The sequence below is a fragment of the Emys orbicularis genome, chromosome 6 (assembly GCF_028017835.1).
Source record: "Emys orbicularis isolate rEmyOrb1 chromosome 6, rEmyOrb1.hap1, whole genome shotgun sequence".
Lineage (NCBI taxonomy): Eukaryota > Metazoa > Chordata > Testudines > Emydidae > Emys > Emys orbicularis.
In genome coordinates this window covers 105698727-105721691 of record NC_088688.1, presented here as the reverse complement: position 1 = coordinate 105721691, position 22965 = coordinate 105698727, and the positions used below count along the sequence as shown (strand labels likewise).

Sequence of the window (22965 nt, the reverse complement as noted above, 5' to 3'; positions counted from 1 at the left end):
AGTGATGAGGAGCCTTACAAAAGCTATAGAAAATAAGGGCACACTAGGTCACAAAGCAAGTTAATTGCAGAGCCTGGAAGAAAACCGAGGTATTAGGATTTGCAATTGATCTGTATAGTAAGCATTTTTAAACAGCAAGTACCAAGTTTAAAGGAGTCAGTAAACTCTGCAGCAGTAAAGAGCTGCACTTTAGATATTTCACTAAAACTTAAATTAACTAATCAGCATTGCAAATATAGTTCAAGTGAAACAATAAAGAAGTATATTGCTATTATTATTTTGTATTAAATGTGTACAGTAGTTTGCAGAACACAGTGTTACGTGTTTCCTGCCCCCAAAGAATTTAGATTATAACTGACACACAAACATGCCCATAATAACAGATGAGGATTGTTTTTTGAATCTCTCAGATTAACAATGTCAAGGTTGTTGACCTTTGCCAAAAATTGACCTTTATTTTAGACATTTGTTATGCATCAAACCTTCTGTGATAAACAGCATGCATGTGCCCGATCAGTCAGACTGGGTCTTAAAATAAGCAGGGTGGGGTTATTTTTAGCTTTGTTTGTTTGTTTTTGTTTTCACACATTGAAGTTCAATAACAATTAGTTTTAAGAGGAAATGCAGTACATCTTTGGAACCAGGTCACAGGACTTACAATATACTGTAGCACAGCTTTTTGATTATGTCAGGTTTCTGGTCTACAACAAAAAGTACTTGTCACTAGTATCATGCAGCCTCTTGTAAACTATAATTACAGTAGACTATAGAGGGAGCTGTTCAAGTAGAATTCAGTAAAAATTTAAATTAGCAGAATTTAAGATTTCTTTTCATTTGTAAAATGCTTGTAACAAATGTGTTATTTGTAGGTATTCATTAAATGAGTCAAATTAATATTTTCCAGATTATGCATTGTTCACCAACTGTTTTTAAAGTGCTTACGACAGTTCGCGTTTGTAATGTGTGTGACTAATCACATGGTATATTTTGTGATCCCTTATTCGATATTTCAACTTTTTAACAAGGACATTGATTTCCCCCCCAAATATGCGATTTTAGTGACTCTGAAATACCAACTTCTGAAAGCGTGGGATCAATAATTATGAAAACAATCCAAAACCTTGATTCACTAACAGACACAAATGATCAACAGCAAAAATATCAAATACAAGATAATCAGATGGTCCACAATATTGCACATTTAGAAGACAAGAGCCGACTATATCACAAAAAGGTACAGTATAACTCGTGCATTAAAATGTATCCTATGATTTTCAAATAAGCAATTTTTAGTAAATATTTTTATAGGTTACAATACTTCAGTGTTTCCTCATATTGAACTAATCAGTCTAGTGGAGCCATTACCAAACATTTTACAGATTTTATTTAACTGAATATACACAAAATTAGATCTTGGAGAAATGCTTATTGTGAGATGTTGTGCAGTTCTTTATTGGAAGCTGAACATATAGCCAGTAGTCTATTCCTTGAGTATCTCTCTAGCTGAATAATTTCTTAGGATGAGAATTGCCTACAAGATGTACTCATACAAGTAAACAAAAACATGACTCATCAATAACATATGGGCTAGCAAACATTTTATCTCAATTTATGAATTCTCAGTATTTTCAAATAAATTACCCTAGAATCATTGACTTCTTGTTTGCAATCCTGTAGTAGATTTTGGCATTGCAAAGGCAAAACCTTGAAGTTTGGATTTTAGGCCACTTGGCTGCATATAGTAATTGAACTATGTTTTTTGTCCTTATAGCTGCATATTTGACTGTTTTTGTTCTGTCCTGTTGGATTTAATTTGAAGAAACAAAGGAATAAGCATATGTAAAAATAAACAACAAACCCATCAGGGGCTGCATTTAAAGTATTAATTTTGTGATGAAGTAAACATACCTTTCTGATTGTCAGAACTTGAATAATCTTTTCTTGTACTGTAGATCTTGGTGCAAAATTAAGAAATATCATTGTAAAATGTTCAGTATAACCAGGAGTACTTGTCTTGCTGATAGGTGCCTGGATTTTCAAAAGTGTCTGCCTATGCACCTAACTCCCATCAAAATCAGTTGGAGTTAGGAGCTTATGCACTTTTGAAAATACCGGTAGGTACCTACCTACCTCGTTAGGTTCCTTTAAAAATCTGTCTGTGTTTTTATGGTATTAAATTATAAATTCCTCGCCTCATGTAGTACTCTTAGGGTTGACAAACTGAGAGACGTTGCCATTCCTGCCATCCCTCCTTTCCCTGTCACCACATCCATGATATTGATCAGAGCTGAGTGGAAACCGGCATTTCCGTTCCTTAGAAAAATTCACATTTCCAAATTGGAAGAAAAAGTCGGAAATGCAAAATTTTCCATGGAACACACATTTTTTAAAAATTCCGTTTCAGAAGAACCAAAACAGATTTTCTCGAAAATTTCCAGCTACCCAGATGGGCCCCATCTCCAGAGCAGCCTACCTACTGGGAAGCAAGAGCTGGGGAAACTGGGATCTGGGGTGCCACTGCTCCCCAGAAGCTGGCTAGCCATGGCTGGCAGGGAGATGGCCAGCCTTCCTGCTGGCAGGAATCTATGCAGCCTAGTCTCGTCCTTGGTGATCTGATCACCCTTTGTCCGCTACAGCTTTTCTGTTCCTCTATTCTTGTGCCTACTAGCCCAAGCCTGGACACAAAGCTAAAAACTTCCTCTCACTGGACTGGGGCTGCCCCCCATTGAACTCTTCTGCAGCTGTAGTTGTTATGTATTTCTGTTCTGTGTGAAAGAAGATGGGATTTCTGACCTCCATAACTCGAGGGCAGCCGGAAAGCAACAGAAGGGTGGCTGAGGAATGGCTGGGCTCTCTTGAGTGAACCATGCACTGTGATCCTAATGGAAGAGCTAGCCAAGGCAGTCACTGGGGTGACTAGAAGCACAAAAGTTTTTTATTGAAACTTGAACAAAATCTCAGTCTCAGTGAAACTGGCCAGTACATGGGACTGTTCTGGTGAGGCAGGACAGGCTGGGTAAACCATGATGTCTTGGTTCATGGCCTACAGGAATTTATGAAGGTCTCTTCAGATCCTGAAGAAAGAGGCATCAGGGTTGTAGCAGGTCGTAGCGGCAGACAAACTGACTTTATCCAGTGCCCCGTCTAGCAGACTAGCAACTGTGAAGACCAGTGTTGAGAAGATGGTGCCAAGAAAAAACTGGAATGGCACTGTCACTGATGTCCCCAGCACCAAAGCTGACTCCACTACCATCACAGACACTGGTACCAAAGCAGACACCGACACCTCTGGTATTGAAGACCGGCACTAAGAGGGGCTACTCTGAACACTTAGGCAGAGATTCCAGATGGAGCTCAGGATCTTTATGCAAGGACAGACCATGAAAAGCCTCTGGAGAGAAATCCACCAAGTCCCGCATTGTGTTGAGGACTGGTGATAAGGAGCAGCCTACAAAGGAGGACTCCTCTGATACTGACCCTGGATTCAGCATCAGACCCCTCATCATAGATGCCCATATCCGATGACACACCACTGGAAAAGCCAGAACCATCATCAGCACCGAGGCACCTGCCGTACCCAGACCAACCACGGCACTGCGAGCATTGTAATCCTCTGCACTGCCCATGGAGGAGATCTGTTCCTCCTGTCCATTGCACTCTTACTTGAGAACTTACTGTCATTGTCTTGAATCTCACACATTCACCTTATCCTTAAGGTTGTCTTCCTTGGCCTGGATGATCAGTGAGCTCCAGGCCCTTATGGCTAGACCTCCTTACACATCCTTTAATAGTGACAAGGTGGTTCTGAGACCATACCCTAGATTCCCCTCTAAGGGGGTCTTGGAGTTCCACCTAAATCATTCAGTTAACTTGTCAGTACTCTTCCCAAAACTACATTTGATGCTGGGTGAGAGAAAGCTGCATACTTTGGAGGGTTCTAAACTCTTGATTTGTTACACTGTCAGGACTAAATCTTTCAGACTGTATCTAGAGCATTGAAATGCCTAAACCATTGCATCACAGAAGCTCTCTGAGTGGATCACATCTGCATCTCCACCTCTTACCAATTAGCTGGTGAGCTTCTCCATCCAAATATCCAGGTGCACACCACCAGGGCACAGGCATTTAGTTGAGTCTGCTTCAGAAATGTGCCAGTTTCTGAGATCTGTAAAACAGTGATATGGAGCAACTCACTGACTTTCATTTAAAAAGCAACAGAGAGTCCTGTGGCACCTTTAAGACTAACAGATGTATTGGAGCATAAGCTTTCAAGCTTTTCGGCAGACACAGACTGTGAATGGCTAGCCAACTACAAAAGCAGTTTCTCCTCCCGTGGTGTTCACACCTCAACTGATAGCAGAGGACCTCACCCTCCCTGACTGAACTAACCTTGTTATCTCCAGACTGATTCTTGCCTGCATATTTATACCTGCCTCTGGAAATTTCCATTACATGCGTCTGACGAAGTGGGTATTCACCCACGAAAACTTATGCTCCAATACATCTGTTAGTCTTAAAGGTGCCACAGGACTCTCTGTTGCTTTTTACAGATCTAGACTAACACGGCTACCCCTCTGATACTTGACTTTCATTTAACATTGTGCCCTTAACACAGCAGCTAGGCTGAATGCCAAGTTTGGAAGAACAGTTTTTCAATATCTGACTGATACAGCTGATGCATCTCCTTCCCACCATTCAGAGTGAATACTTGCCAAGCACCTACAGTGGGATCCACAATGACACATGTTTGAAGAAGGAAGAACGGTTATTTACCCTACAGGAACTGTGGTTCTTGGAGATGTTGTAGTCAGGGTGGATCCCTTGCCCTACCCTCAATCCCAGCTCTTTGGAGTCCTCCACTAACATGGGCTGTGAATGGCAAAGGAACTGATGGAGGGTCACAGCTGCTCCATTCTTTGTGCCTCATATGGGAGCACAAAAACAGGCACATACATGGACCCAACAAACATTGCTATTCAAAAGTCTCCAGGATTTCACATGAGGTGCTGCATGCCTCAAATGGGATCCACGCTGACATACTTTAGGGAAAATAACCATCCTTTACTTAAGGTTACATAAGAAGCCAATGGCTGAGCTGGAAAGGGAGCTCTGTTCTCTGTGGTAGTGGACAAATGTATCCAGTAGATCACAGTGCCTTTCATACAGTTATTTCAAATCTCTATCCATCGACCAAATGTAAAATGGTGGTGCAATGCTCACCTCCCATTGTAAAGTACTTCAAGATCTATGTGAAAAAATGCCACGTAAGTGCAAACTCTTCTTATTAGCCAGATTCTTTTACATGGGACCACTAAGGCACAAAGAGTAATTTAGTTGGGAAGCTGTTACTTAGTGGATTAGATATTTTCTCTTGAACTGAGAATCCTGGGTTTTAGTCATAAGTCTAACAATTAGTTTGCTGTGACTTTTTAGCATCTTTTTCCAACATTTGGGCTGAAAGGAGCTTCTGCACATACATGCATGGCTGTCTAAATTACCGAGGCATTTTAGATTATTAGATTAGATTGGGCATCATTGCTCACTGTATTAAATCTGGCGATTTACGTTCTGGTTATTAACAATTTAAGAAATATATAATTCTTTACCTACACAAAAGAAAAATTGCAAGATTTTGAAAACAAATTAAAAAACAAAACTTTGTTTCAGAACTGATCAAGGATTTAAAAGCAAGGAAATGAATAGTTACTTTTTTTAATGAATCACATTTTACCCACTTCTGTGCATATATTACTTATATTCCTACTGCATATGGCAAGCAACATTGTTCATTTTTCTACTTGTGTCAGCTGAACATTGAACAGGTTATTAGCCTATTTAGATTAGAGTCTAGCAGCAATTATCATTTTATATTGAGATATTCTTGGACTAATCTTTAAAAGTGCATGCACCTGATTTAGGTGTAGTCAAACACAGGAGTTGGGGATTGTGTATGTACATAGGTGTTGCATGCTGTTTCAGGCTGACTATCTAATTTGGACTTTTGCAAAAGTGTACGCAAGCATTTGAATCTTTGAGCCATTATCTTGTTACTTAAATGTAATGAAAAGTGGGATATTGTAGGTCCTGAAGTATTAGAACCTCTTTCATCCTAATGATGATCGGTGTATATTTTATTTAGAATGATACATTTCCCATAGCATCATACAGCGATATTGCAGTACACTGTTTTATCCCCTTGCTTATGCCATAGTTGGGATCCTGTGGGAATTATCATCTTAGTAGGACAGTGCTCTTCTTTACAGTTTTAAAATGTTTTTTCCTACTCCCTGTGGAAAGGAAATAAACCAGTACTTTTCATTATAGTGCTGTTTGTCCACACTTCTGCGTAGTTTTATTTATTTTAATTTTGCTTATTTGAGATGGGGAGTTCTGACATTTATTTCCATACAAATCAGTAAGCTCTGAAGTGTTAACAGTAGATGTGTCAAAGTAGAAAGCTGCTTAATCTTTGTGCTGCTGTTCTTTATTTAGGGCAACACACAGAACAAGGACATTGAAAAATCACATTCCCAAAGGAGGAAGATAAGTCCTCTCATAACAGCTCATCCATCAGTTATAAACAAAGGTAGGAATTTTAGATACATTTGGGGCCAGGTCATGAAAGAAAGAAAAAGATATGCAAGGGTGTTTTTGCATGCCTAGTGTTCGCATGTAAGCACCATTACTGTGCACATACCCAATTATATGCTGTCTTAGTATTTGCCTATTGAAATGTGGCATATACACATATTTTAAAATTTGGTCCTTTATTTTAATGAAGTTCTATTTAGAATAGTGATTATATAAAATGACATCTTCTTGCTCAGCTTATCTAATTTTTGTTTCTATGTCCAACCTATTGATTTTACTGACTAACGTAAGTTTTTACTACTTTCTATTCCTTTTAGCCCTTGAGACCCAATACAGCTGTGAGACAGAACGAGCTGTGTTCTCATCTGGCTCAGACCTTAAAAAAATCTGTTAACTAAGCACTGATTGTGGAATCTTTATTGTTGGTAATGCATCAATGAGAAACTTGGAATCAGGTTTGACTTCCAAATCCCAGGTTGAATTTGCAGAGCTGGCAGTTAGGAAAAAAACAACCCTTTATATGTAACCTGAACCAGCTTGATCTGGAAGTCATTGAGAGACAATAAACATGGAACCCTACAAGCTGCTTTTAGCATCTTTTTTCAGACAGAACCACACTTTGGAAGGCTAATGAAAAACTAAAAGCAATTTAATAATTATGTCATGACCTTCCAGTTTGGTGACCTGCCACTTTATGTTTAGTAAACAGAGAGAAAAGGAGAAATATTGTGGTCCAGAAACCAGGCTGCTCTGTTTTATTGCGGGAACGAATTAAGTCCTTGCAGCAGCAGATAGCTGTTCTGCAGAATGCAAAAAGGACAGCAGTATCTTCTGTCAAAGAATTTAAGGAAGCCAATGAAAAACTAACATCTCAACTACATCTGGCTGATCAAAGACTTCAAACCAGCAGACGGACAATACAGGTAACGACAACTCTATGGTAAAATGTAACAGAAAGATCACATTGCCGAAGTCTGACAGCCAAATTCACCTCTTGTATAATTCCATGGAATTATGTCAGAATTTAATTTATGCTTTTACCTTGTTGTGGTCAATATTTTGATAGAGCATGTTTGCTAAGCACGTTACAAATGAGCATATTTTATACAAGTGTTTTGAGTCAGTTACCATCTACAGATGGTTATTAAAATAGAGGCCTCGATTCCATTGAGCCCTAACTGTGAGGAAACTTCCCTGAGGAGGTAAGCTACCCTAGCCACTCCCATTCCTGTACCAGCACCAGTGATTTTGGGGATAACTGACTAGCTTCAGATGCTGGAGCAGAGTGGAGCAGCTTGTGCTGTTTCCGTCCTCTTCAGTCAGGATCTAGAATCAGCCCTACATCTTTTTTTAATCCTAGATTTCTCTGCTAAGGTGGGGGCAGTTAGAGAGCAAGTTTTATGAAACTGGAAACTAGCAAACTGAAAGATAAACTGCCATTTGGTTAACACCCCCCCCCCAAAAAATGCCAGCTTTCCCTCCCCTTCTTTAGCCTTCCCTCCACTTCATCCATACTCCTATTCCTTCCTGTTTTTCCTCACTCTCACTTTTTATATAAATTTTGTGTTAATGTATATGAAAACTCCTCAGCTGGACCCCCTTGCTACTCATGCTGTAGTGACTGGCCTGTCTTTTTATAGAGCTGATTCAACATTTCTGCAGTAATTGTCTCCTGTTGGTCACACAAAAATATCCTGCTACAACAGATGGACTTGCTGGAAGGAGGCAGGCATTAAAAAAGAGATCAAATTTATCTTCTCTCCCTCCCTTCCCCAATCTTCTCTGAATTTTTCTATTTGCAGATAAGGTGAAAACTGTATCAAGACCAGTCCTTTTTACTGTTTGGGAGAGGGGGAGCTACTAATTTCTGGGGGGGGGGGGAGATCTCACTTCTGTTATACCTTTTGCATAACTGTGTATGCATTATGAAATGTGTGTTTGAAATGTTCAAATACAGATGGTCCAAAGGCATATCTAATGATTAGTGGAGCTCTCCCTACCTCATAAGCAGTATCATAATGTAGAGATTCATGGATTGTATTATTTTCACAGGGAGTAACATGTAATGTAGCTAGAACAGGTAATGTAAATCCAGACTTTGGATCTCCACAAGAAAGCAAACTGGGAAAAACAAATAAAAGGACGTCCATGTTGTATTGCCAGGAAACTGGAAAAAAATGCACCATTGACATAAGCATAAATTATACTGGATCACTAGGTCTGCTATAGTTAAGGTTAAGACCAGCTTTCTGTGTAAATGATGATTCTTCTAAGTGCTCTGAAATCTGCATGCGTAGCTGGATTGTCTTGAAATCTGCTATGCCTAGTTGGCGTATGTGATAGAATTAGTGACCCAAATTTGGGGTCATTTGAACAAGAGGTTCCTGAGATATAGCCCTCGCCTAAAAAAAACAGCTTTTCTTAAAGTTCACAGATTCTACCAGCTTTTTTGTGCACGCTTAGGGTATGTTTACGCTGCAATGTAAGCCTGGGCTCAGAGTCAGGCTCAGACCTAACCTCCCTTCCGTCCACATACAAATCCCACTAACCGAGGGCTCCGACTCAGGGTCCCAATACCCTGCAGGGGTGCAGTGTCTAAGCCCAGGTCAAGCCTTAACCCAGGGTTTGAGTCCTATTGCTTTGCAGTGTAGATGCAGCCCTTCTTGACTTGGGTTCTGGGAGACATCTAAAAAGTATCCCATAATCCCATGGGCCAACTTCTTTTGTCAAGAATCTTGAATCTACTCTACTGAAAACGGAAGCAACCGCTCTTGGTGTACTTTAGCAGCTCCATGAGTCAGCATTCACCCTTCTTACCACTGAGCTGTAACCAGACAAGCACAGAGCTTTATGTGCTTGCAATGTAGACTGAACAGAAAAAGCCTTTTGCAAAGCGTGCTGCTTCATGGTCATGGGAGCACAGCCTGATTTTGGTAAATCTCTGGTGCAAGGCTAGCAAAACTAGGAATGCCCACACATACTAGCAAATAGCGAAGAACCTGACTCCTAATCATTGGAAAACCCAGGCATCATGAAATTTTCCAGTGCAACCCATTTTGACATTTATAAATTGCCCTCTGTGGTCCACAAGGGCCAGCATAACAATGAACTTGTACCCTCTTTGGTTTATGTGCTTGTTAGGGGAGATTTTGACAGCCCAGCAAAATGCCTAGGCCACCGCTAGTACTGGAATATTGATTATTATGCTTACTGCCAAAAGCAGCTGTAAGGCCTTTGTACCAGCCTTAGCATAAGTAGGCAGGCCAGGAGAGGAGGGGGAGTGACTACGACAATTGAGTATGATCCTTTGCCATCCCGTCTTGCTTCTTTCAATCTGCTGAAGTTTGCAGTTTTGGAAAGATAGGAAGTCTGTCTATATTTGACTTCTGGTGTGTATGTGTTGGGGCCCATGATACTGCAGACTCCGCAAAAACACAACTAACGACTTGAACAAAACAACTAACAACAAAAACAACTAATGGCTTGAAACTTCTTGCTTAATAAACTTCGTGCGATGCGGTTATTGGTGATTGACAAGCAATATGACATTTTGAGCATAAAAAGGGAAAGAGGTGTGAGTGATTTGGATTTGAACTTTTGGACATCTCTTGGAATCCTCAGTGACAGGCGGAGGGCTGGCCACCTGAACCTTGTCGTTAGACCACTCAAGACCTTTCCAAATTGTGGGTAACTATAGATTTGAGGAGCTCTAACCATTTGCATATCTGTGTGTGCTGGAGATAGTAATTTTGGATAAAAGCACTTGGGGTTTGTGCCAATTTTTAATCGGACGGATGGGCCATGTCCGCTGATTTATTTCCCGACACTGCCTCGCAAAGGGTAAAGTTACCAAGAGCTTTGGATTGAGAGAACCCCCAGTAACATGCTCCTTGAGGAGAGAAAAGGAGTCCCATCAATGGCCCCAGCACAGTTTGGAAACTCCATTCTCTCAAAGCCAGCCCTTCAGAAATATCTTTTGTGCCCACCACCTTGGGGTAAACAGCACACCCGACTGCCTCAGAAACCTCCACCACCACTTAACCCGCAGTTGACCAATACCAAACTGGTTTGCAATGGACCTATATCAGTCTGGGATAGCCAGCTTCTAGACAGCTATAGCAACCTGCTTCTGGGCTGGCAGGGGTGTTCTCATGCATGTGTCTTTATGCTGCTCACAAAGCTCCAGAAATGCAGCTTTCTTCGTGCTAAAGTTCTGGACTTGCTGCTACTTATCCCAGGCCTGCATGACGATGGTGATCCCACTAGTCTGTGCTTGTGGCCCTGCTCCAGAAGTGCTGGTCCATAGAGGGGGCATCAGAGGCTGTACTGAGTTTATTGAGAAGCATCAGCCATGCCTGGGTACTCCTCCTCCTTCTGCTCCATCGTAACCTGTGGCAGGTGCCTTTGGTGTGTTAGAAAAACATCATCGAAATGGCCACCAGTGCCTCACAAAAGCTCTGTCCATTTCCTGACACAGGCGTGAAAGCACAAGCAAGAGAAGTTCTTCAGAAAGTACCTCCTCTATGTTGCTGACTCCAGTAGTTGGAAATGCACTGACCAAAATGACACCGCAGCAGGCTGTACTGGCAAGCGGTTCAACCTTCCTGTAATATGCAGGGTGGACAGTCAAGTTTTCGACAGTGCACCACAGACAAAGGGCTAGAGCAGCCACATTTCGGGTGGGTGCTGAGGAGTCTAGGAGGTGGCTGGTTTGACTCAGGTCTGCATACTGCAGTGTGGGTGCCAGAGCCCCAAGTTAGAAACAGTTTAACCTAGGGTTAACAATCAGTGTCAACAGCTCAAGTCCTGGGTTCTCTCACCCAGGGTCAGCTGTCTCATGTCCCACTAACTCTGGGCTTACATTGCAGTGTAGACATACCCTTAGCTTCTAATGGCTTAATGGGACAGGAAGGGGAGGTGAATTGGAAATGGTGGCTGGGCGGCTTACTGTTGTGGAGGAGGGTGTACGAAAAAGACACACTAATCTCCTCTCACCCGGTTAAAGTTACTGTAACACTATGTAATAAACTTCTAGTTCTTGGGAGACAGACCATGTCTGAGATTTTTCTCACCAGCCCTGTAAGTGACTACACATTCCAAACATTTCAAAGCACAAGTATTATCCCCATTCCATTATAATGAAGTGTACTGGGGGTGGGGGTACTTAGGAATCACACAGCAACTGTGTGGCCTAGTGGAGAAAACAGTGGACTGGGACTCTGCAGTCCTGGACTCTATTCCTACCTCTGCCACTGGATGACTTTAGTCAAGTCACTTCACCTCTCTGTGCATCAGTTTCCCCATCTGTACAATGGGGATAATGATGTTTCCCTCCTTGAGGTCTACTGTTGAAAAACCCTATGTTTATTATCAGTACCTGGCCACAATAGTATCGCAGCTGCTTGTCTTCATGATAATTACAACTGCCTAAATGACCATGAACTCCTGCCAGCAACATTTCTCTTTTTATTGAGAAGACTAGGAAATGCAATGGCAAAAACTTTGTTAATTCAGAGTTACGGTTGCCAGGTGGTATCTTGTGCCATTCCAGAATACCAAGTTCAGCAAAACTCAGACTTGTGAAAACCAAGAAATAAAGAGTCAGAGTATTTCAAATTCCAACTTCTGAAAACTGAAAAATAAAAAGTTAAGATATGTGCCCACACAACCTTAACTCTGGACTCTTTGAGTGATGCCCCCATATGCCATAACACATACATGCACTCTGCCTTGCACTGAACAGGTGCTACCTACACCTGCCCTACACTCAAACACGTCACCGACTCCACAGAAAGAATACCCCATCTGTTAAATTTCACATCCCTTTCACAACCCCTTCACCTTTATGCCCATCTAAATGCTGACAATACCCAGGTCAAGAAGACCCCTGCGACCCAGTATTGACACTGTCTATGCAATGCAGAACTGAAATGAAGCATACTGGATCTTTCTGGGTACACATGCACCTCTTTCCTTTGATCACACTATTGAGGTCAGGCAGAGGGGCTCACCCCTTCTTCCTCCAAGGTACACAGACCTGATCACCTCATATCACAGTCGCAGCTCTTCCAGCTGATCCAGCTAATTCCTCCACCATTCAGTACAGTTACACCTAACACAGTGAATGCAGCTGAAGTGCATGCAGATAATTCCTAGCACCTCTTGCCAGCTCCAGGTGGTCAGAGTTAAGGTTTGCGTGGGCATGTACCTTATCTCTTCATTTCCAGTTTTTTCACAAGTTTGAGTTTTGCTGAACTCTACATTCTGGAAGGACACAATATATCACTAGGCAACCTTAACTCTATAGTTCTTTTTGTGAGTTAATATAACCCTAATGGAAACACTTTGTTCCACTGGCCCAGGGTGGAACAAGCCTGGTCTCTCAACAAAAGCAATTTTCACCATGCTAATTTAGTTGGAAAACAAACAAATGACATGTTAGTCACAGGACCCCTTAAAATTTGGTGCACTCTGAGCAAACACATAAATGGCATTGCAGGTATTCAAGGAAAAATTGTATTAGACATGCATGGTTTTTTTCCTTCTCAGCAACCAGTTCAAATTCCTTTTCTCACAACAAATTACTGTTGAGGTGCCATACAAGTGCTACCAAGTGGGAAATCCACATTTTAAGCAGAGGCTTGGGCTACCTGCCAAGTGAAAATTAAGGAGGTAAAGAACCTCTACTGTCACTGCAGGGTACATGTATGTTTTAGAGAGAGTATGTGGTTCAGACAGATCAAATGACTTGTAAAACATATTTTTTGTGCTATGTAGAAAAGTTATCTAGAAGCTAATCCTCAAGGTATTGCAAAGGTAACAGAAGTTGTTTTAAATGCTGTCATCCATTTACCATGCCACTACTAACAATGGTGTTATGTTTTCAGTTCTTTACCCTAATATCTTTGTTATACTGGCTGCTGACATTTTCTCTTGAAGGTAGAAAGGGAAAAGAAGAACTAAAACACAAGGGAATAACCCATGAAAATGAAAAGCTGAGAATGGTGGGTAGTTTTAAGGAAAATATTAATCATTTAAATAGCATCAGAATTGTTAATAGCCATATTTATAACTGTCTACATAATCATAATGGGCTGGAATGACACTGTACATATAGCACATTTGTGGTACTGGATTAAACTAAATGTTGTATCCCAGCATTTGTAAACATTAGCATCATGTACGTGGATAAGATAGCCCTGTTGACTGAATTTAGCTAAAGAAAGAAATTCATTAATAGACATAGACAGATGTTTGTGCAGTACTTCATCAAAATCACAAAGGAATCTAGTGGTATAAGATCAACTCTAGAGTTAAGATTTAAATGTTCCAGATGTTCATTTTGAGACAGATTTTATAGTTCATCCAACCTAAGGACTGGGTGGCATCAGTTGATCTCCAGGACCTATAATCTTTCTATCATTAGGAATACTGGATTTTAAATTCATTTATTCTTTTTAGCTTTATAAACTCTGTGTAGCAATGCAGAGTTCATATTGTATTCTTTTTTCAGCAAAAACTGATCTCTGCATATTTTTGTAAAATGACTATAGGGTGACTGCACATGTGAGACTCAAAGTTTGCATTCTTGAGGACTCCCATAAGTAGTGAATCAAGACCTTCTGTTCACAAGTACAGTAGTTAGGCTTTGCAATCAGTGTGTAGAAATCACAGCTGGCGTTTTTGCTTAATGTAGAAGTGATGGGATCTGATCTTTCCTGAGTTCCTTAGAAAACTGTCATGGAAGAATTATTGGCAAAATTCAGGGAAACTCTTTTGAAGAAGCTTGTTTTCTTCCTGCACCCCCTGTGTCTAATGGCAGTATTGAAATTTCTATCACCAGATGTCTGCTCATATTAAAAGACTTTCTGTTACATATAGAGGAGTAATTACAATTAGTGTTGTGCAAAATGTACCATTTTCACAGCAAAAACTCAGACAAAAAGTATGTGGGATGCAAAGGATAACAATCTGATTGCAATTTAAGTCAGTAATGCTTACCTTATTAGTGCTGTGACCCAACTCACATCCCATCTTGCTCAAATGCACCCCAGAATCCTTTGCGCCCGTTCCCATAGTGCTTCAAAAGTGGCGCCACAGGAATAGTTGCAATACTTTATGAGTTGCCTTTGGCATCTGAATAGTAATAGTTGCAAAGTGGCTGAACAAATCTGTTTCAGCAGAAGACCAGGGACTGGAAGAATGGGAACAAGCTTGCAACCCACCAGGCAACTACTGGCTATGCCTTTGGGGAGCACAACACAAAGGTTGAAAAGCAGTTCTTCAAGCATATTCTTCCAGATGTGTAACTGTTTTGTTTTGTTTTTTATTTAAAAAAAAAAGCTTCTGCATGATATTGCCATAATTCAACCTAAAGATTTCCTGTGGTAGCATTTTAGAGAAAACTTCAGGCTTTTCTTGAGCAATTCTATGTTCTTTGCAGTTAAGCATAGCTTCCTTTGCCTAGCTCTTACTGTGCTTTTGTTTGATTCTTATTATGCTTCTCAAAGGTTTGTTCGATTTGGTGAAACTTCTCAAGCATAGGAAGGAGGAAACATAAGAGAGGATAGAGAAAGGATTCTCACTTCAAAAATAATTCTCTTCTGTTTGTGGCTTCCTTTACTTATATATTTGCTTATTTTTATTTGTACACTCTACTATAGCAAAGAGGCTCAAAGGTGCACATGAAAATTCAGTAATGCAACTCCCTTCTTTACTCTCCTTATTGTGCTTAAGTTACAATATGCACACTGTATAACATCACCAAGTTTTGGAGATTCCTTAAATATCCAGTTACAATGGTGTTAATTAAAGCCTGATGGCCAAATTTGGACACCATGTAAACAGCTGCCATTAATTACAGTGGAGCTGTATCACTTACCCAAGGTCTGAATTTGTCCCTAGTTTGGATATTGGATTTTCAGCTTACCACCTTTTCCTTGCTTTCAGAGTTTACTTCCAACCTTTAATGTTATTTACATTAGAGTTTTTGAAGTTTGTGTTTTTCTTAAGGTCGCATTTTAAAAGGCAAAAAAGCAAAACTACTAATAGTTATCAAATGGATAGTAATTGTTCTGAATTCAGTAAAAACTTGTTTTAGGACTTCCCCCAATTCAGCAAAGCTTTTAAACTCTGCTGAATTTGAGGCCTTTTATAAACATTATTAACATTAGCAGTGATTAACATTAGCAGTGTTTTTTAGGGACCTAACCAGTTTGTCTTATTGAAGCCTATTTTTACACTTCCTGGTATCAGGTGTTTGACCCTATTACCTTAAAATCTCATTCTGAACCATTATGAAATGTTTTTTCATAAGTCCATAAAATAAAACTCAACATTTTCAATTATAGACATTTTCTCCAAATGTGCAATGTCTAATTTATTAAAATTAAATTAATTGGTTTTATTTATTCCCCAGAATAACAAAAGCTGTTCACATTATGGAACAATCAGTAATAAAATTACATTTAAAATAAAAGCATGTATTTGAATTATAAAAATGCAATAAAAGCATTTTAAAACAGCAATTTTCTTTAAAAACAATTAGCCCACAAAGAGCGAATTTTGCAGATGCGAAATGCCCCCAATAGCAATGGTTTATACAGGAGTAGTAACATTCACAGACCCATAACTGTAGTGGCAAGAATGGTGCTGCTGTAATGAAGTGGATCCTGATGGATGAGAAGAGAGACTACCAAAGACCATTGTCACAGTTGTGGAGCTAGCTACACCTCTGTCCCATTTCTCATCTGTCTACACGCACTCACCTTGGGCCTGGGGCATCTTACCCTTTTGTGACTCAGTGGAATCTCATGATTGTTCCACTCTTAATACTATACCGAGGTCCTGGTTTCTGTATATATCAACCAGTTATCACACTGCAGGTCCAATTGGGTTTCAGACATTGCATTTTTTCCCTTTGGGGACCAGAGACCTATGATATTGACCAACAGCTTTCTTAAAACAAAGTTTATTTAGTATCTAGAACAAAACATTAGATTATTAGAAAAGATTATTACACCACAGACAGTCTAGATGCATATTTAGTCTCATCTAATTTTATGCTTCACTATAAGCTAAGTTACTTACCGGTACTTTCTTCTGGTTAGGCCAGATACTCCTGTGTGTTTGTGGGACTCTCAGGCTTGTTTTCCTTGACTCACCCTGTTTAAACTAACCTCCAGTTTGTATGCTTCACAGGAGAGAGGGCTAGAGCCATAAGTGATTTGCTCTGGCATTTTCTTTTAACGACCTTAAAGAGTAGGCAGTTAGAAAGGACCTCATTCCATAGGTGGGCAAGCTCAGCTACCATGCCCTACCCCCAGGGAGAAATATCACTTCCTGTATCTGACACAGAAACATCTTGCTAGTGACTGATCCAGAGCTGGTATTAATTATTAAAGAGCCACGTCCACGTTTGTAACAACAACCATTCTCTCAGACAATCAAAGAAGTTTGTCAAACAGTGCTAAGAAGAAATAATTTGGGAAGGGAAAGTAGGAAATGACTATTTTACATCTTTTATAAGTACATGGATGACCAGTATTGAGTTCATATGAGTAGTGTTATTCTTTGATAATTTGGGGGAAACTATAATTTGCCTTGTCACAACAATATTAATGAAGAAGAAATCAGTGATTTTTGAAAAATGATTTTCTAATCTAAATAATGAATTTTCTTTTCTACCTATAATACAAATTCTGCCCTATTGCAAAAGTAAACCCGGAGGGATAAAAATTTGATAAAGGAGGATATATTGCCTGACCTTTCCAGAGACTGCAAGAATAGTCTGTGACAGGAAGGATCTGACTAATAATTGAACTAAACTATGTGCAAGTGTGAGACCAGAGTCTTCACAAAAGTAAGGTGTAAATGCCATATTCTTCTACTCGGAGCAAACTGCTCTCATCATATTGTGCATTGTGTCACTGGAGACCATTTCCTAGACATAGAGGTGTCCTTAGATAAACTCAAAGAGCACAAAAAACACACCCCTAACTTCCATATTCTAGAGAGAGATGCATCCTTTCTGGACTATTCTACTATATACAAACGGTGACTGCATCATTGGCAACAACAACAAAAATTATCTGTAGTATATTTCAAATAATTTAAGATGAATTGTTGACAAATTATTGTCCAGAATATCAGTAATAATACTTAGCCCTTATTTAGCATTTTATAAAATGAACAGATTAATACTCTCAACAGCCCTGTGGGGGCAAGGATGTGAATTATACAGTCTTGCAAACTGTATTGTATCACAACTCTTGTGACGTTTGGTGTTTTCTTAAAGCCCGGCTTGTAGAGTTCTACGAATATGTGAGCATTTCAGTTTTCATTTAAAAAAACCAAGTTCCTTGCTGAGAAAAGCTTGAAAATGTGACCTGAGTACATCCTAAATGCTCAAGAGCCAGAGGCAAATAGAAAAGAACCCCAAATGTATTATTTTTAAGCCAATCTCATTGGGGTTTTGGGGCCTGACTGATTTTTTGAATGCGTGAGGTTGCCAGTACTGAGTGGGACAGATCCTCAGCCAGTATAAATTCCCATCGCTCCACTGGCTTTGGTGGAGAATTTAGTTAAGGATCAGGCACGCTACCTCCATTTTATAAAGATGGGAACAGAGACAGGGAAGCTATGTGATGTTGTGAGACAAGAATCCCAGTCTCCCAATTCTCAGTCCAAAGCTCTAATCACCAGATCATGTTGCCTCCCGTATTTCCTTCTAGGTAAATCGCTTAATTATTTTGTTCTAGCCTCTCTGTAATGTTTAAGGAGGAAATCTCTCATGTAATTTTCCCTTCTGTGAGCTACTAAAGCAGGCATTGATCCTGATCTGTCTCAAAATACTGTCAGGGGAGTTGATTTTGAAAGTAAAATGAAAAATGTTCATGTTTTCTGTTTATCTTCTTATAAAGTGAGTAGGTACTGCAAAAATCTTTGTAAGACATTTCCTTAGTTTGCAGCTTTTGAAATATACAGCACTTTTAAAGGTCAGTTTTTATAACAGAAATATACTGTAAAATCATGAAACAGTATTTTCATTACAAAAATAAAATAAAACAAAATACCTTTCTTACATTTCTATTGAACACTAAAGAAAAATTACAATGAGACATCTTGAATTATTGATGAACAAGTAGTTGAAGTACATTGCTAGTTGGAAAGGCATCTTACTCATGAATTAAAGAGAACAGTTGGCAAGAGCTAGAACTATACGAGTATTGAATTATACTGGACTAGGTTAGGTATAAAATGCTAGAACAGTAATGTGAAGTTAAAAACTGGCTGCTGTGTGGAGATCATACAATATATTTAAAAGTAATATAAAAATCTAGTTTTCTTCTCAGACAAGGACTCACACAGGTTTGTAATCTTTTGCGTGTCATTCTGAATTCATGTTGTGAACACAAACAATAGAGGTTATTATTCTAACTGTATAATGAAATAAAACATGCATGGATTACATTAAATATTGAAATATGTGATCTAAATTTTTACTCTATAAGTTTCCCATAGCATGTAGTTTATTTTCTGGGGTTTTTTTGTTCGTTTTTTTTTTTAGGGCTGTCGATTAAGCACAGTTAACTCACGTGATTAACTCAAAAAATTTCATCATGATTAAAAACATTTATTGCGATTAATCACACTTTTAATTACACTGTTAAACAATAAAATACCACTGAAATTTATTCAGTATTTTTGGATGTTTTTCTATATTTTCAAATATATTGATTTAAATTATAACACAGAATACAAAGTGTACAGTGCTCACTTTATATTATTATTTTTATTACAAATACTGCACTGTAAAAATGATAAACAAAAGAAATAGTATTTTTCAATTCACCTCATACAAGTACTGTAGTGCAATCACTTTATCATGAAAATGCAACTTACAAATGTAGAATTTTTTCGGGGGGAGGGAGGGATATCTTGGGTTAAGTCCCTACTCTACCTGATTTGAAGCAGGACCTTGAATCTAAATTCCATCCTGGACCTGTGAAATCTTTGACAAAAGTTTTGATGAAGTGTCATTTTCTGAGAAAAAACTGTTACATTGAAAACTTCCCAACCATCTCTAGTCCCTATCCTGCAGCTGCAGCCGCATTTCTTCCTACCACATATTGCCCCCTACCAGCAGCACCTTCCCTTAACTCACTCAGTACTCCCCCACTCATCAGCAACCTTTCTCCCTCCACCTCCCCAGGAGCTCCTAGTACCAAATTAAACTCAAGAAATTGTATTGCCCTGACAGGCTATATGAGTGTTGCCAGAGTGCAAAAGAGGTAGATATCTTGGGTATCTCTCAGAGGTACAACCCACCCCGGACAGAGCTGCATACTATGGGTGAGGTTTGATCCCCTATGTCCCTTTGTCATTACAGTTCTTTCCTGGTATGGTAGCAGTTTTCTGCCTGAAACACTGCTTTTGCTGCTTTCTCTCTCCTTTCTCCTGAGGTGAGGCACAGTTTTTCCTCATCGCTTTTTGATGAAGAGTCTTTGATGTTTCATGTTAACTTGAGGAAATATCTTTCTTTAACTTCCTTGTGTTTTGGACATTGGAGTAGAAAGTGCCTGTCTCACACCCTTCCTTGACCCAGTCCAGCTCTTCCTTCCTCTACAGCACCTCTCTTCACTCTGTCCTTATCCACTGAGTAACCCCTTCTTCTTGAAGATACTTCTTTCCCTCACAATTTCTCCCTGTGTATCCAGAAGGACAAGACATTGTGGGGTAGTGCAAAGGATTCTGGGATACGGGGCGGAGTTCAGTTATTTGTAGGGTGACCAGATGTCCCGATTTTATAGGGACAGTCCCGATATTTGGGGCTTTTTCTTATATAGAGGCCTATTACCCCCCACCCTCCCGTCCCGATTTTTTCACACTTGCTATCTGGTCGCTCTAGTTGTTTGGGAGTCATAAGTAGGAAAAGAGTGAGAAATCTGTTCTAAATTTATCTTGGGTAATACTGGTTATGTTTTACTTCAGAGTTGTATTTAGAGTATAGTAGTGATGGGATTAGAACAATGTGCTGTGACTCTTGTTTGTACCTTTTTAAGAAAGATTGATTATAAAATACAGCCATAAATGTGATATTTCTCAGTAATAATTCAAAACAGGTTTAATACTCCATAGTAATTACTATATCCAGGTATAAGAAAAGTTATGTTCAAAACGTGATCTTCACAAAGCCTGTTTTTACATAGTATAAAAAATGTAATTAACTGCTAATATATTGCACAGACGGTAGACTGAAAGTGTCCATTCGTGTCTTAAGCTTTCAGTGCCGTAATATAAATAGCACTGTACAAATTCCAGCTGGCTCACAATCTCATCTACCATTAAATAAATTTCTTAGTTTATCCTTTATATGAGTGAGAATGTAAAAAAGTGGATTGTTTTGCAAGACAACAGCGTACATAATACAAATCTATTGCATTTGAAAGTATTATGAGATTATATATGATATAGTCCCTTTGCCTGCTGTTTATTTTAGTTTTAAAATCTTTCATGCATTTTAAAATTAGCAACAATGGAAAAAACAAACAAAAAACAAACCACTACAGAAGAACAACATTAATTACTGAAAATTATTTTAAACTTTCAATCATCCAGTAAAGATTGATTAAATAATATACACCTAACAACCTTTAATGGGGTAAGCATTACAACATGCCATTTATACTAGAAATTAGTATCTTGTCCAAGTTGTTGTTTCATACCATAACAGTATGACGGACTATCTCTGGAAAGCAGTGACTCTGAAGAAGACTTGGGAGTCATGGTGGATAATCTATTGAACATGAGCACACAGTGAGATGCTGTGGACAAAAAGGCTAATGCCATCCTTAGAAGTATACATGGGAATATCTAGTAGGAGTACAGAGGTTATATTATCTCTGTACGTGGCACTGGTATGACAATTAATAGAATATTATGTCCAGCTCCAGTGTCCACAATTCAAGAAGGATATTGGAGAGGATTCAGAGAGCCACAAGAATGATTAAAGGATTAGAAAGCATGCCATGAAAGAGTCAGGAGCACAATCTATTTAGCTTATCAAATGGTTGACTTGATAAATGTCTCTAAGTTCATACATAGGGAACAGAAATTTGATAATGAGGGCTCTTGAGTCTAGTGGACAGAGATATAACAACATCCAAGTTGAAGCTAGACAAATTTAGATTAGAAATAAGGCATACATTTTTAATAGTCAGGGTAATTAGTCATTAGAACAATTTACCAAGGGTTGTGGTGGAATAGAGGTGGGCAAACTACGGCCTGCGGGCCACATCTGGCCCACGGGACTGTCCTGCCCGGCCCTTGAGCTCCCGGCCAGGGAGGCTAGCCCCCGGTCCCGCCTCTGCTGTCTCCCCTCCCCCACAGCCTCAGCTCGCCATGCCGCGAGCACTCTGGACGGCGGGGCTGCGAGCTCCTGCCGGGCAGCACAGCTGCAAGAGCCCCGGCCTGACCCGGTGCTCTAGACCAGTGTTTTTCAACCACTGTTCCGCGGCACACTAGTGTGCCGCGAGATGTTGCCTGGTGTGCCGTGGGAAAAAAATATTAAACCATGCTTGAATGTCGGAACTGGTTACTAAAATTTTTGAATCCCACCACTGATGTTAAGGACTATAAATAGCTCCGGTGTCACTGTTACACTAACAGGAGGAGGACAGGAGGAGACATCGCAGTAGATCGCCGATGAGCAGAAGAGCGCCAATGGATCTGGATTTGGAGGAAACATGAGCAGAAGAGCGCTGACTGATGGATCTGGATGGAGACATGCGCAGAAGAGTGCTGAGTGTGACGGACAGCGGCTATCTGGAGGAGACAAGCGCAGTAAGTACTGAGTGACAGTGAGATACTGCAGTGATGGACAAGTTTTTGAAAAGGAAAGAACTGGACTCTGAACAAAATTTGGAGCCAGATGAGAGCCCAAGTATGAGTGGGGATCAAAAGAAAGCAAAGATGGTTAGCTCAAGCAAATTCTCTGCCACAAGGCAATATAGCGAAAGCTATATTTCATTTGGATTTACTTTCACCGGAGATGCAAACAAACCAACTCCACTGTGCGTGGTGTGTGGTGAAAAGCTAGCTAACAGTGCTATGGTCCCAAGCAAACTTAAACGCCATCTCCAAACGAAACACCCTTCGCTTCAAAACAAGAATGCGGACTATTTTGTTCGCCTGCGTGAAAACACGGAGAAACAGGCAACTTTCATGAGAAAAACCACAAAGGTAAATGAAAGAGCTCTTAAAGCTAGCTATCAAGTTGCTGAACTTATAGCCAAGTCAAAAAAGTCGCACACTGTGGCAGAGACATTAATACTTCCCGCCTGCAAAGCTATTGTAGAGGAGATGCTCGGACCT

General features: G+C 39.8%; 1 protein-coding gene across 1 annotated transcript in view; it reads left to right on the top strand.

The window, feature by feature from the left end:
- CNTLN (centlein) overlaps nucleotides 1–22965 on the top strand; it is a 279922-nt gene that overhangs the window by 194931 nt on the left and 62026 nt on the right. The window contains exons 16-18 of the mRNA XM_065406475.1: nucleotides 1060–1234; nucleotides 6493–6586; nucleotides 7294–7514. Coding sequence (XP_065262547.1) covers nucleotides 1060–1234; nucleotides 6493–6586; nucleotides 7294–7514 — 490 coding nt within the window. The remainder of the gene's footprint in view (nucleotides 1–1059; nucleotides 1235–6492; nucleotides 6587–7293; nucleotides 7515–22965) is intronic.